The sequence below is a fragment of the Bombina bombina genome, chromosome 1, assembly GCF_027579735.1.
Source record: "Bombina bombina isolate aBomBom1 chromosome 1, aBomBom1.pri, whole genome shotgun sequence".
NCBI lineage: Eukaryota > Metazoa > Chordata > Amphibia > Anura > Bombinatoridae > Bombina > Bombina bombina.
Window position 1 is genome coordinate 41273165 of NC_069499.1, and position 16738 is coordinate 41289902.

The following is a 16738-nucleotide window of genomic DNA, read 5'->3' on the forward strand; positions in this document are numbered from 1 at the left end:
TAACTGAACTTGCACACTCACAGCCACGTATACATGAACACAGGAGTAACTGAACTTGCACACTCACAGCCACGTATACATGAACACAGGAGTAACTGAACATGTACATTCACAGCCATGTATACATGAACACAGGAGTAACTGAACTTGCACACTCACAGTCATGTATACATAAACACAGGAGTAACTGAACTTGCACACTCACAGCCACGTATACATGAACACAGGAGTAACTGAACTTGCACACTCACAGCCACGTATACATGAACACAGGAGTAACTGAACTTGCACACTCACAGTCATGTATACATGAACACAGGAGTAACTGAACTTGCACACTCACAGCCACGTATACATGAACACAGGAGTAACTGAACTTGCACACTCACAGCCACGTATACATGAACACAGGAGTAACTGAACTTGCACACTCACAGCCACGTATACATGAACACAGGAGTAACTGAACTTGCACACTCACAGCCACGTATACATGAACACAGGAGTAACTGAACTTGCACACTCACAGCCATGTATACATGAACACAGGAGTAACTGAACATGCACACTCACAGCCACGTATACATGAACACAGGAGTAACTGAACTTGCACACTCAGTCATGTATACATGAACACAGGAGTAACTGAACTTGCACACTCACAGCCACGTATACATGAACACAGGAGTAACTGAACTTGCACACTCACAGCCACGTATACATGAACACAGGAGTAACTGAACTTGCACACTCACAGCCACGTATACATGAACACAGGAGTAACTGAACATGTACATTCACAGCCATGTATACATGAACACAGGAGTAACTGAACTTGCACACTCACAGTCATGTATACATAAACACAGGAGTAACTGAACTTGCACACTCACAGCCACGTATACATGAACACAGGAGTAACTGAACTTGCACACTCACAGCCACGTATACATGAACACAGGAGTAACTGAACTTGCACACTCACAGTCATGTATACATGAACACAGGAGTAACTGAACTTGCACACTCACAGCCACGTATACATGAACACAGGAGTAACTGAACATGTACATTCACAGCCATGTATACATGAACACAGGAGTAACTGAACTTGCACACTCACAGTCATGTATACATGAACACAGGAGTAACTGAACTTGCACACTCACAGCCACATATACATGAACACAGGAGTAACTGAACTTGCACACTCACAGCCACATATACATGAACACAGGAGTAACTGAACTTGCACACTCTCAGTCACGTATACATGAACACAGGAGTAACTGAACTTGCACACTCACAGCCACGTATACATGAACACAGGAGTAACTGAACTTGCACACTCACAGCCACGTATACATGAACACAGGAGTAACTGAACTTGCACACTCACAGCCACGTATACTTGAACACAGGAGTAACTGAACATGCACACTCACAGCCACGTATACATGAACACAGGAGTAACTGAACTTGCACACTCACAGCCACGTATACATGAACACAGGAGTAACTGAACTTGCACACTCACAGCCACGTATACATGAACACAGGAGTAACTGAACTTGCACACTCACAGCCACGTATACATGAACACAGGAGTAACTGAACTTGCACACTCACAACCACGTATACATGAACACAGGAGTAACTGAACTTGCACACTCACAGCCACGTATACATGAACACAGGAGTAACTGAAATTGCACACTCAGCCACGTATACATGAACACAGGAGTAACTGAACATGCACATTCACAGCCACGTATACATGAACACAGGAGTAACTGAACATGCACACTCACAGCCACGTATACATGAACACAGGAGTAACTGAACTTGCACACTCACAGCCACGTATACACGAACACAGGAGTAACTGAACTTGCACACTCACAGCCACGTATACATGAACACAGGAGTAACTGAACTTGCACACTCACAGCCACGTATACACGAACACAGGAGTAACTGAACTTGCACACTCACAGCCACGTATACATGAACACAGGAGTAACTGAACTTGCACACTCAGCCACGTATACATGAACACAGGAGTAACTGAACATGCACATTCACAGCCACGTATACATGAACACAGGAGTAACTGAACATGCACACTCACAGCCACGTATACATGAACACAGGAGTAACTGAACTTGCACACTCACAGCCACGTATACACGAACACAGGAGTAACTGAACTTGCACACTCACAGCCACGTATACATGAACACAGGAGTAACTGAACTTGCACACTCAGCCACGTATACATGAACACAGGAGTAACTGAACATGCACATTCACAGCCACGTATACATGAACACAGGAGTAACTGAACATGCACACTCACAGCCACGTATACATGAACAATGGAGTAACTGAACATGCACACTCACAGCCACGTATACAAGCACACTCACAGCCATGTATACATGAACACAGGAGTAACTGAACATGCACACTCACAGCCACGTATACATGAACACAGGAGTAACTGAACATGCACACTCACAGCCATGTATACATGAACACAGGAGTAACTGAACTTGCACACTCACAGCCACGTATACATGAACACAGGAGTAACTGAACTTGCACACTCACAGCCACGTATACATGAACACAGGAGTAACTGAACATGCACACTCACAGCCACGTATACATGAACACAGGAGTAACTAAACTTGCACACTCACAGCCACGTATACATGAACACAGGAGTAAATGAACATGCACACTCTCAGCCACGTATACATGAAAATGCACACTCACAGCCACGTATACATGAACACAGGAGTAAATGAACATGCACACTCTCAGCCACGTATACATGAACATGCACATTCACAGCCACGTATACATGAACAGAGGAGTAACTGAACTTGCACACTCTCAGCAACGTATACATGAACACAGGAGTAACTGAACTTGCACACTCTCAGCCACGTATATATGAACATGCACACTCACAGCCACGTATACATGAACACAGGAGTAACTGAACATGCACACTCTCAGCCACGTATACATGAACATGCACACTCACAGCCACGTATACATGAACAGAGGAGTAACTGAACTTGCACACTCACAGCCACGTATACATGAACAGAGGAGTAACTGAACTTGCACACTCACAGCCACGTATACATGAACACAGGAGTAACTGAACATGCACACTCACAGCCACGTATACATGAACACAGGAGTAACTGAACTTGCACACTCTCAGCCACGTATACATGAACATGCACACTCACAACCACGTATACATGAACACAGGAGTAACTGAACTTGCACACTCACAGCCACGTATACATGAACACAGGAGTAACTGAACATGTACATTCACAGCCACGTATACATGAACACAGGAGTAACTGAACATGCACACTCACAGCCACGTATACATGAACACAGGAGTAACTGAACTTGCACACTCACAGCCACGTATACACGAACACAGGAGTAACTGAACTTGCACACTCACAGCCACGTATACATGAACACAGGAGTAACTGAACTTGCACACTCAGCCACGTATACATGAACACAGGAGTAACTGAACATGCACATTCACAGCCACGTATACATGAACACAGGAGTAACTGAACATGCACACTCACAGCCACGTATACATGAACAATGGAGTAACTGAACATGCACACTCACAGCCACGTATACAAGCACACTCACAGCCATGTATACATGAACACAGGAGTAACTGAACATGCACACTCACAGCCACGTATACATGAACACAGGAGTAACTGAACATGCACACTCACAGCCATGTATACATGAACACAGGAGTAACTGAACTTGCACACTCACAGCCACGTATACATGAACACAGGAGTAACTGAACTTGCACACTCACAGCCACGTATACATGAACACAGGAGTAACTGAACATGCACACTCACAGCCACATATACATGAACACAGGAGTAACTAAACTTGCACACTCACAGCCACGTATACATGAACACAGGAGTAAATGAACATGCACACTCTCAGCCACGTATACATGAAAATGCACACTCACAGCCACGTATACATGAACACAGGAGTAAATGAACATGCACACTCTCAGCCACGTATACATGAACATGCACATTCACAGCCACGTATACATGAACAGAGGAGTAACTGAACTTGCACACTCTCAGCAACGTATACATGAACACAGGAGTAACTGAACTTGCACACTCTCAGCCACGTATATATGAACATGCACACTCACAGCCACGTATACATGAACACAGGAGTAACTGAACATGCACACTCTCAGCCACGTATACATGAACATGCACACTCACAGCCACGTATACATGAACAGAGGAGTAACTGAACTTGCACACTCACAGCCACGTATACATGAACAGAGGAGTAACTGAACTTGCACACTCACAGCCACGTATACATGAACACAGGAGTAACTGAACATGCACACTCACAGCCACGTATACATGAACACAGGAGTAACTGAACTTGCACACTCTCAGCCACGTATACATGAACATGCACACTCACAACCACGTATACATGAACACAGGAGTAACTGAACATGCACACTCTCAGCCACGTATACATGAACACAGGAGTAACTGAACTTGCACACTCACAGCCACGTATACATGAACACAGGAGTAACTGAACTTGCACACTCACAGCCACGTATACATGAACACAGGAGTAACTGAACATGCACACTCTCAGTCACGTGCGCATGCTCACAGGCACTAGCTCGTACTCAAATCCTACATGCAAGCATGCACATTTAATTAGCACTTAATCCTATTGGCTATGGGGCGGGTCTGCGTAGTACGCCAGTTCAACCCAATTTTGGGGCACCCCTGCAAAACGTCCTGAGAAGTTAGAAACTCAGATTTCAAGTAAAAATGTATATATGTATAATTTATATTTCACACACAAGCATAACTGCACGGACATATGCTTGTGTTTAGCACATAGTAGGCCATGCTATTGCTGTTTAGCAAAGTAAAGCGTCCCTTTAAAAAAGTTCTGTTACCTCTGTAAATGAAAGGGTTAAAGGGTCAGTATACACCAATTTTCATATAACTGCATGTAATACACTAATATAAAGAATAAGATGCACAGATGCTGATCTAGAAATACAGTATAAAACCTTTCAAAAACTTACTTAGAAGCTCAAAGTTTAGCACTGTTGAAAAGGTTAGACTGGGACACCCAGTGACAGGGGCTGGGGAAATAAGAAGAGAAGATGCCCCCCTCCCTATCCTGCATATGAAAAGACCCTTTACACAAACAGGAGCAAGCTGCAGTAGGTAGACAACAGTCTAAATCTAAAACTTAGGGGCTTGGTTAGGAGTCTAAAAATCAGAGCAATGTTATTTAAAAATAAGCAAAAAACTACTTAAAAAAAAACCAAAAAAAAAAAAAAAACCTGCATTGGCTAAATAAATGGATCATCTACAAAACATTTATGCAAAGAAAAATCTAGTGCACAATGTGTGAATAGATCACAGTACTCCTGGGGTAAACCGATAAACCACTCCTTGGGAGGTGGCAATCTATTTAAATGTAATTAGGTGCCTCAGGCTTATCTTGTTTACAGCCCAGCACAATACAATTTAGCCCCTCATTAAACCGCAGGATATTTAAGACCTCTGAGGTAGCCAAGGGGTTAAGCTAGTTTTTAGCACTTACGTGATTAAAAGGTTTTTAACAAATGGCAGTTCAGAGCCCTCAGCTAATAAAAAACAACACAGTGACCAATGAGTATTACAGAGATACTAATTGTATTAAAGGGCAGTCAGTGATGTTTGCTATTATGCAGAATGATTATTATCGGTAAACTCCATCATCTAGGTGCTAAAATAAATTAGCTATGGCCCCTGGCCTAAAGGATATAAGAAAAACACACTATGTATACAAATATATTTTACTTTTATGCTTCTGAGCTACATCACTGTTCACAATAAAGGAATGGGCGATCTGCTAATCAGCCAGTGAAACGTCCAAACCCAAAACAGACGTCGTCATCTTTTGTAGACAAAAATGATATTAAATAGGTCTCTTGCAAATGCAGGATAACATTATTCTAGTATTCTGTTCCTTTAAAGGGACACATTTCTTTTAACCTTGCAGGGGGCCTTTAAAGGGACGGTCAACTCCAAAATTGTTACTGTTTTAAAAGATAGATAATCCCTTTATTACCCATTCCCCAGTTCTGCATAACCAACACAGTTATATTAATACTTTTTACCTCTGTGATTATCTTGTATCTAAGCCTCTGTTGACAGCCCCCTGATCACTTGGCTATTTATTTTTTTATCTATTGACTTGCATTTTAGCCAATTAGTGCAGTGTCAGCCACAACTCCACAGGCGTGAGCACAATGTTATCTATATGGCCCACATGAACTTGCAGTCTCTTATTCTGAAAAGCAAATAAAAAAGCATATGATAAGAGGCTGCCTATAGTGGCTTAGAAACAGGCAGACATTTAGAGGTTTAAAGGTTATAAAGTGTATTAATATAACAATGGTGGTTGTGTAAAGCTTGGGAATGGGTAGTAAAGGGGTTGTCTAGCTTTTTAAACAATAAGACTTTTGGTGTTAACTGTCCCCTCTGTAATTAGTCGATAGCAAGAGATTTATTGCACTGATCGAGCTGGCCTTACCATGACAAGTGTATGACGCCCACAACAAGAAAAGTGTGACACTGATTTGCCATTATGGATCTTCTATACCAGGCAAATTGTATTGTATACTTTACTGTTCCCAATTGCAACCCCCTTATAACTCAATTTCAACTAAAAAGGATGGCTCTCCGGTGACATCTAGTGGTTGCCTACAGTATATTTGATGTCACTTGTGTACGTCAGGACACTCACAGTATAGGTGAGATATCTATTTACCTTTCTGCGGATCTTCTTGCGGGGTCATGCCAACTAGTATAAAGCGAGTAGGTGAAGGATGATGCTCTTTGTTTGAGATTTCAGGACCCTGTAATATGAAGTTTACAAAGACATATCTATATTGAGAAACCAAGAGAAATCAAATAAGGAGTAAACAATGTGTAGCAATTGTTCTTTTTGGTTTATTTTTGCCATTGAAATAGCTGTATTTGCAAATTGAAACCACCAACAATAATGACCATTTCAGAACTTTAAGTTGGTCTTTGTGTACAGGGAGAAAGAGATGCAGGTCTGCTCTTCCTGTTCATATCAATCAGCAAGTTCTTGACATCAACAGGATTTCCAGGCAATTTACCATAGATTTAACAAGCTTTTTTGCAGTTTTCAGATGTTGTTCACATTTAAAGGGAAATAAAACTCCACACTTTTCTTTTGTGATACAGATAGAGCAATTTTAAACAATCATCCAATTCATTTCTATTATGTAATTGGCTTCATTCTCTTAGTATCCTTTGTTGAAAAGGATACCTAGGTAGGTTCAGAAGCAACAATGCACTACTGGGAGCTAGCTACTGATTGGTGGTTGCACTTATATCCCTCTTGCCATTGGTTCACCTGATGTGTTCAGCTAGCTCCCAGTAGTGCATTGCTGTTCCTTCAACAAAGGATACCAAGTGAATGAAGACAATCTAATAGTAAATCTAATAGTAAAAGTAAATCAGAAAATTGTCTAAAAACAGAATTTATGCTTACCTGATAAATTACTTTCTCCAACGGTGTGTCCGGTCCACGGCGTCATCCTTACTTGTGGGATATCTCCTCCCCAACAGGAAATGGCAAAGAGTCCCAGCAAAGCTGGCCACACAGTCCCTCCTAGGCTCCGCCCACCCCAGTCATTCGACCGACGGACAGGAGGAAATATATATAGGAGAAACCATATGGTACCGTGGTGACTGTAGTTAGAGAAAATAATTCATCAGACCTGATTAAAAAACCAGGGCGGGCCGTGGACCGGACACACCGTTGGAGAAAGTAATTTATCAGGTAAGCATAAATTCTGTTTTCTCCAACATTGGTGTGTTCGGTCCACGGCGTCATCCTTACTTGTGGGAACCAATACCAAAGCTTTAGGACACGGATGAAGGGAGGGAGCAAATCAGGTTACCTAAATGGAAGGCACCACGGCTTGCAAAACCTTTCTCCCAAAAATAGCCTCCGAAGAAGCAAAAGTATCAAATTTGTAAAATTTGGCAAAAGTGTGCAGTGAAGACAAAGTCGCTGCCTTACATATCTGGTCAACAGAAGCCTCGTTCTTGAAGGCCCATGTGGAAGCCACAGCCCTAGTGGAGTGAGCTGTGATTCTTTCAGGAGGCTGCGGTCCGGCAGTCTCATAAGCCAATCGGATGATGCTTTTAAGCCAAAAGGAAAGAGAGTTAGAAGTTGCTTTTTGACCTCTCCTTTTACCAGAATAAACAACAAACAAGGAAGATGTTTGTCTGAAATCTTTTGTAGCCTCTAAATAGAATTTTAGAGCACGGACTACGTCCAAATTGTGTAACAAACGTTCCTTCTTTGAAACTGGATTCGGACATAAAGAAGGTACAACTATCTCCTGGTTAATATTTTTGTTAGAAACAACCTTAGGAAGAAAACCAGGCTTAGTACGCAAAACCACCTTATCTGCATGGAACACCAGATAGGGCGGAGAACACTGCAGAGCAGATAACTCTGAAACTCTTCTAGCAGAAGAAATTGCAACCAAAAACAAAACTTTCCAAGATAGTAACTTAATATCTATGGAATGTAAAGGTTCAAACGGAACCCCTTGAAGAACTGAAAGAACTAGATTTAGACTCCAGGGAGGAGTCAAAGGTCTGTAAACAGGCTTGATCCTAACCAGAGCCTGAACAAATGCTTGAACATCTGGCACAGCTGCCAGTCTTTTGTGTAGTAAGACAGATAAAGCAGAGATCTGTCCCTTTAGAGAACTTGCAGATAATCCTTTCTCCAAACCTTCTTGTAGAAAGGAGAGAATCTTAGGAATTTTTATCTTATTCCATGGGAATGCTTTGGATTCACACCAACAGATATATCTTTTCCATATCTTATGGTAAATCTTTCTAGTTACCGGTTTTCTGGCCTGAACCAGAGTATCTATCACAGAATCTGAAAACCCACGCTTCGATAGAATCAAGCGTTCAATCTCCAAGCCGTCAGCTGGAGGGAGACCAGATTTGGATGTTCGAATGGACCATGAACAAGAAGGTCCTGTCTCAAAGGTAGCTTCCATGGTGGAACCGATGACATATTCACCAGGTCTGCATACCAAGTCCTGCGTGGCCACGCAGGAGCTATCAAGATCACCGAGGCCCTCTCCTGATTGATCCTGGCTACCAGCCTGGGAATGAGAGGAAACGGTGGAAATACATAAGCTAGGTTGAAGGTCCAAGGTGCTACTAGTGCATCTACTAGAGTCGCCTTGGGATCCCTGGATCTGGACCCGTAGCAAGGAACCTTGAAGTTCTGACGAGACGCCATCAGATCCATGTCTGGAATGCCCCATAATTGAGCTATTTGGGCAAAGATCTCCGAATGGAGTTCCCACTCCCCCGGATGGAATGTCTGACGACTCAGAAAATCCGCCTCCCAGTTTTCCACACCTGGGATGTGGATCGCAGACAGATGGCAGGAGTGATCCTCCGCCCATTGAATTATTTTGGTCACTTCTTTCATCGCCAGGGAACTCCTTGTTCCCCCCTGATGATTGATATACGCAACGGTCGTCATGTTGTCTGATTGGAACCTTATGAATCTGGCCTTTGCTAGTTGAGGCCAAGCCCTGAGAGCATTGAATATCGCTCTCAGTTCCAGAATGTTTATCGGGAGAAGAGACTCTTCCCGAGACCATAGACCCTGAGCTTTCAGGGATTCCCAGACCGCGCCCCAGCCCACTAGACTGGCGTCGGTCGTGACAATGACCCACTCTGGTCTGCGGAAGCTCATTCCCTGGGACAGATGGTCCAGGGTCAGCCACCAACGGAGTGAATCTCTGGTCTTCTGATCTACTTGAATCATTGGAGACAAGTCTGTATAGTCCCCATTCCACTGTTTGAGCATGCACAGTTGTAATGGTCTTAGATGAATTCGTGCAAAAGGAACTATGTCCATTGCTGCAACCATCAACCCTACTACTTCCATGCACTGCGCTATGGAAGGACGAGGAACAGAATGAAGAACTTGACAAGTGCTTAGAAGTTTTGACTTTCTGACCTCTGTCAGAAAAATCCTCATTTCTAAGGAATCTATTATTGTTCCCAAGAAGGGAACTCTTGTCGACGGAGACAGAGAACTTTTTTCTATGTTCACCTTCCATCCGTGTGATCTGAGAAAGGCCAGAACGATGTCTGTATGAGCCTTTGCTTTTGACAGGGACGACGCTTGTATTAGAATGTCGTCCAAGTAAGGTACTACTGCAATCCCCCTCGGTCTTAGAACCGCTAGAAGGGACCCTAGTACCTTTGTGAAAATCCTTGGAGCAGTGGCTAACCCGAATGGGAGGGCCACAAACTGGTAATGTTTGTCCAGAAAGGCGAACCTTAGGAACTGATGATGTTCTTTGTGGATAGGAATATGAAGATATGTGAAAAAGTATGAAGGAATTGTTCAAAATTTACCAAATTTTCACCACAGTGTCTTAAAGCATTCAAAGTATTGCACACCAATTGTTAGAGCTTTAACCCTTAAAATAACCGGAGCCGGTTACAGTTTTAACCCCTCTACAGTCCCAGCTACAGCCTTTGCTGCGACTTTACCAAACCCAGGGGGGAATACGATACCAAATGAAGCCTTCTAGGAACTTTACCAACTACTTTCAGATCCTTACACATGCATCTGCATGTCTTGCTCTCAAAAGTAACTGCGCAGTAATGGCGTGAAAATGAGGCTCAGCCTACAACTGGGAAGGCCCTTCCTGACTGGAAAGGTGTCTTACACAGTGCCTGACGTTAAAAAACGTTCCCCAAGTTTATAAGTGTGAATTACAAGCATAAACATGTATAAAATGCCCAAATAAAGCAATCGATTTTGCCCATAAAAGTGTCTACCAGTTTTATAGCCCATATTAAGCCCTTTATTCTGTTTGAGACTAAGAAAATGGCTTACCGGTCCCCATGAGGGGAAATGACAGCCTTCCAGCATTACACAGTCTTGTTAGAAATATGGCTAGTCATACCTTAAGCAGAAAAGTCTGCTAACTGTTTCCCCCAACTGAAGTTACTTCATCTCAACAGTCCTTATGTGGAAACAGCAATCAATTTTAGTTACTGTCTGCTAAAATCATCTTCCTCTCACAAACAGAAATCTTCATCCTTTTCTGTTTCAGAGTAAATAGTACATACCAGCACTATTTTAAAATAACAAACACTTGATAGAAGAATAAAAACTACATTTAAACACCAAAAAACTCTTAACCATCTCCGTGGAGATGTTGCCTGTGCAACGGCAAAGAGAATGACTGGGGTGGGCGGAGCCTAGGAGGGACTGTGTGGCCAGCTTTGCTGGGACTCTTTGCCATTTCCTGTCGGGGAGGAGATATCTCACAAGTAAGGATGACGCCGTGGACCGGACACACCAATGTTGGAGAAATTGCTGATTTCATTAACCACACGGTTTACGGTTTTTAACAATATTAAGCTAGGATGATCTAATATTAAAATGTTATTGGACAAATTATCATTAAATACATTTATGTTATATTATGAAAGTATTTTGTGCTTTCAACAGCAGTAAATGTCAGAATATTAGAAAGTATTACACTGCCCCCTCCTGGCTACTTATAACGCACCAGAACATATGTGTGTGTATGTATATACTGTATATGTATATATATATATAACATAATTTATGCTTACCTGATAAATTTATTTCTCTTGTAGTGTATCCAGTCCACGGATCATCCATTACTTATGGGATATTAACTCCTCCCCAACAGGAAGTGCAAGAGGATTCACCCAGCAGAGCTGCTATATAGCTCCTCCCCTAACTGCCATTACCAGTCATTCGACCGAAAACATGCAGAGAAAGGAAAACCATAGGGTACAGTGGTGACTGTAGTTTAATGGAAAAATTACCTGCCTTAAAGTGACAGGGCGGGCCGTGGACTGGATACACTACAAGAGAAATAAATTTATCAGGTAAGCATAAATTATGTTTTCTCTTGTTAAGTGTATCCAGTCCACGGATCATCCATTACTTATGGGATACCAATACCAAAGCTAAAGTACACGGATGACGGGAGGGACAGGAAGGCTCTTTATACGGAAGGAACCACTGCCTGAAGAACCTTTCTCCCAAAAACAGCCTCCGAAGAAGCAAAAGTGTCAAATTTGTAAAATTTGGAAAAAGTATGAAGAGAAGACCAAGTTGCAGCCTTGCAAATCTGTTCAACAGAAGCCTCATTCTTAAAGGCCCAAGTGGAAGCCACAGCTCTAGTAGAATGTGCTGCAATTCTTTCAGGAGGCTGCTGTCCAGCAGTCTCATAGGCTAACCGTATTATGCTACGAAGCCAAAAGGAGAGAGAGGTAGCCGAAGCTTTTTGACCTCTCCTCTGACCAGAATAAACGACAAACAGGGAAGACGTTTGTCGAAAATCCTTAGTTGCCTGTAGATAAAATTTCAGGGCACGGACTACATCTAGATTGTGTAGCAGACGTTCCTTTTTCGAAGAAGGATTAGGACACAAAGATGTAACCACAATCTCTTGATTGATATTCCTGTTAGTGACCACCTTAGGTAGGAACCCAGGTTTAGTACGCAGAACTACCTTGTCTGAATGAAAAATCAGATAAGGAGAATCACAATGTAAGGCAGATAACTCAGAGACTCTTCGAGCCGAGGAAATCGCCATTAAAAACAGAACTTTCCAAGATAACAACTTGATATCAATGGAATGAAGGGGTTCAAACGGAACCCCCTGTAAAACATTAAGAACTAAGTTCAAACTCCATGGTGGAGCAACAGTTTTAAACACAGGCTTGATCCTAGCTAAAGCCTGACAAAAAGCTTGAACGTCCGGAACTTCTGACAGACGTTTGTGTAAAAGAATGGACAGAGCTGAAATCTGTCCCTTTAAGGAACTAGCGGATAAACCCTTTTCTAAACCTTCTTGTAGAAAAGACAATATCCTCGGAATCCTAACCTTACTCCATGAGTAACTCTTGGATTCGCACCAATATAAGTATTTGCGCCATATCTTATGGTAAATCTTTCTGGTAACAGGCTTCCTAGCCTGTATTAAGGTATCAATAACTGACTCAGAAAAACCACGTTTTGATAAAATCAAGCGTTCAATTTCCAAGCAGTCAGCTTCAGAGAAATTAGATTTTGATGTTTGAAGGGACCCTGGATCAGAAGGTCCTGTTTCAGAGGTAGCGACCAAGGTGGACAGGATGACATGTCCACTAGATCTGCATACCAAGTCCTGCGTGGCCATGCAGGCGTTATTAGAATCACTGATGCTCTCTCCTGTTTGATTCTGGCAATCAATCGAGGAAGCATCGGGAAGGGTGGAAACACATAAGCCATCCCGAAGGTCCAAGGTGCTGTCAAAGCATCTATCAGAACCGCTCCCGGATCCCTGGATCTGGACCCGTAACGAGGAAGCTTGGCGTTCTGTCGAGACGCCATGAGATCTATCTCTGGTTTGCCCCAACGTCGAAGTATTTGGGCAAAGACCTCCGGATGAAGTTCCCACTCCCCCGGATGAAAAGTCTGACGACTTAAGAAATCCGCCTCCCAGTTCTCCACTCCCGGGATGTGGATTGCTGACAGGTGGCAAGAGTGAGACTCTGCCCAGCGAATTATCTTTGATACTTCCATCATTGCTAGGGAGCTTCTTGTCCCTCCCTGATGGTTGATGTAAGCTACAGTTGTGATGTTGTCCGACTGAAACCTGATGAACCCCCGAGTTGTTAACTGGGGCCAAGCCAGAAGGGCATTGAGAACTGCTCTCAATTCCAGAATGTTTATTGGTAGGAGACTCTCCTCCTGATTCCATTGTCCCTGAGCCTTCAGAGAATTCCAGACAGCGCCCCAACCTAGTAGGCTGGCGTCTGTTGTTACAATTGTCCAGTCCGGCCTGCTGAATGGCATCCCCCTGGACAGATGTGGCCGAGAAAGCCACCATAGAAGAGAATTTCTGGTCTCTTGATCCAGATTCAGAGTAGGGGACAAGTCTGAGTAATCCCCATTCCACTGACTTAGCATGCACAATTGCAGCGGTCTGAGATGTAGACGTGCAAAGGGTACTATGTCCATTGCTGCTACCATTAAGCCGATCACCTCCATGCATTGAGCTACTGACGGGTGTTGAATGGAATGAAGGACACGGCATGCATTTTGAAGCTTTGTTAACCTGTCTTCTGTCAGGTAAATCTTCATTTCTACAGAATCTATAAGAGTCCCCAAGAAGGGAACTCTTGTGAGTGGAAAGAGAGAACTCTTCTTTTCGTTCACCTTCCATCCATGCGACCTTAGAAATGCCAGTACTAACTCTGTATGAGACTTGGCAGTTTGAAAGCTTGAAGCTTGTATCAGAATGTCGTCTAGGTACGGAGCTACCGCAATTCCTCGCGGTCTTAGTACCGCCAGAAGAGCACACAGAACCTTTGTGAAGATTCTCGGAGCCGTAGCCAATCCGAATGGAAGAGCTACAAACTGGTAATGCCTGTCTAGAAAGGCAAACCTTAGATACCGGTAATGATCTTTGTGAATCGGTATGTGAAGGTAAGCATCCTTTAAATCCACTGTGGTCATGTACTGACCCTTTTGGATCATGGGTAAAATTGTCCGAATAGTTTCCATTTTGAACGATGGAACTCTTAGGAATTTGTTTAGGATCTTTAAATCCAAGATTGGCCTGAAAGTTCCCTCTTTTTTGGGAACCACAAACAGATTTGAGTAAACCCTTGTCCTTGTTCCGACCGCGGAACCGGATGGATCACTCCCATTAATAAAAGATCTTGTACGCAGCGTAGAAACGCCTCTTTCTTTATTTGGTTTGTTGACAACCTTGACAGATGAAATCTCCCTTTTGGGGGAGAGAATTTGAAGTCTAGAAGGTATCCCTGAGATATGATCTCTAACGCCCAGGGATCCTGGACATCTCTTGCCCAAGCCTGGGCGAAGAGAGAAAGTCTGCCCCCCACTAGATCCGTTCCCGGATCGGGGGCCCTCGATTCATGCTGTCTTAGGGGCAGCAGCAGGTTTCCTGGCCTGCTTGCCCTTGTTCCAGGACTGGTTAGGTCTCCAGCCTTGTCTGTAGCGAGCAACAGCTCCTTCCTGTTTTGGTGCAGAGGAAGTTGATGCTGCTCCTGCTTTGAAATTACGAAAGGAACGAAAATTAGACTGTCTAGCCTTAGGTTTGGCTCTGTCTTGAGGCAGGGCATGGCCTTTACCTCCTGTAATGTCAGCGATAATTTCTTTCAACCCGGGCCCGAATAAGGTCTGCCCTTTGAAAGGTATATTAAGCAATTTAGATTTAGAAGTAACGTCAGCTGACCAGGATTTTAGCCACAGTGCTCTGCGTGCCTGAATGGCGAATCCGGAATTCTTAGCCGTAAGTTTAGTTAAATGTACTACGGCATCTGAAATAAATGAGTTAGCTAACTTAAGGGCTTTAAGCTTGTGTGTAATCTCATCTAATGGAGCTGATTCAAGTGTCTCTTCCAGAGACTCAAACCAAAATGCTGCTGCAGCCGTGACAGGCGCAATGCATGCAAGAGGTTGCAATATAAAACCTTGTTGAACAAACATTTTCTTAAGGTAACCCTCTAACTTTTTATCCATTGGATCTGAAAAGGCACAGCTATCCTCCACCGGGATAGTGGTACGCTTAGCTAAAGTAGAAACTGCTCCCTCCACCTTAGGGACCGTTTGCCATAAGTCCCGTGTGGTGGCGTCTATTGGAAACATCTTTCTAAATATCGGAGGGGGTGAGAACGGCACACCGGGTCTATCCCACTCCTTAGTAACAATTTCAGTAAGTCTCTTAGGTATAGGAAAAACGTCAGTACTCGCCGGTACCGCAAAATATTTATCCAACCTACACATTTTCTCTGGTATTGCAACTGTGTTACAATCATTCAGAGCCGCTAACACCTCCCCTAGTAATACACGGAGGTTTTCCAGCTTAAATTTAAAATTTGAAATATCTGAATCCAGTTTGTTTGGATCAGAACCGTCACCCGCAGAATGAAGCTCTCCGTCCTCATGTTCTGCAAATTGTGACGCAGTGTCTGACATGGCCCTAATATTATCAGCGCACTCTGTTCTCACCCCAGAGTGATCACGCTTACCTCTTAGTTCTGGTAATTTAGCCAAAACTTCAGTCATAACAGTAGCCATATCCTGTAATGTGATTTGTAATGGCCGCCCAGATGTACTCGGCGCTACAATATCACGCACCTCCCGAGCGGGAGATGCAGGTACTGACACGTGAGGCAAGTTAGTCGGCATAACTCTCCCCTCGTTGTTTGGTGAAATATGTTCAATTTGTACAGATTGACTTTTATTTAAAGTAGCATCAATACAGTTAGTACATAAATTTCTATTGGGCTCCACTTTGGCTTTAGCACATATAGCACAGATATCTTCCTCTGAATCAGACATGTTTAACACACTAGCAAATAAACTAGCAACTTGGAAATACTTTTCAAGTAATTTACTATAATATGAAAACGTACTGTGCCTATAAGAAGCACAGAAAAAGTTATGACAGTTGAAAATTAATAAACTGAAAAGTTATAGCATCAAATCTTTGTAAAAA

The 16738-nt window shown here is 43.1% G+C and overlaps 1 protein-coding gene across 1 annotated transcript in view; it reads right to left on the minus strand.

Moving 5' to 3' along the window:
* Positions 1–5699: 5699 nt before the first annotated feature.
* KIAA0586 (KIAA0586 ortholog) overlaps positions 5700–16738 on the minus strand; it is a 307808-nt gene continuing 296769 nt past the window's right edge. Inside the window, exons 30-31 of the mRNA XM_053705342.1 lie at positions 6916–7003; positions 5700–5746 (exon numbers count right to left, since the gene is read on the minus strand). Coding sequence (XP_053561317.1) covers positions 5700–5746; positions 6916–7003 — 135 coding nt within the window. The remainder of the gene's footprint in view (positions 5747–6915; positions 7004–16738) is intronic.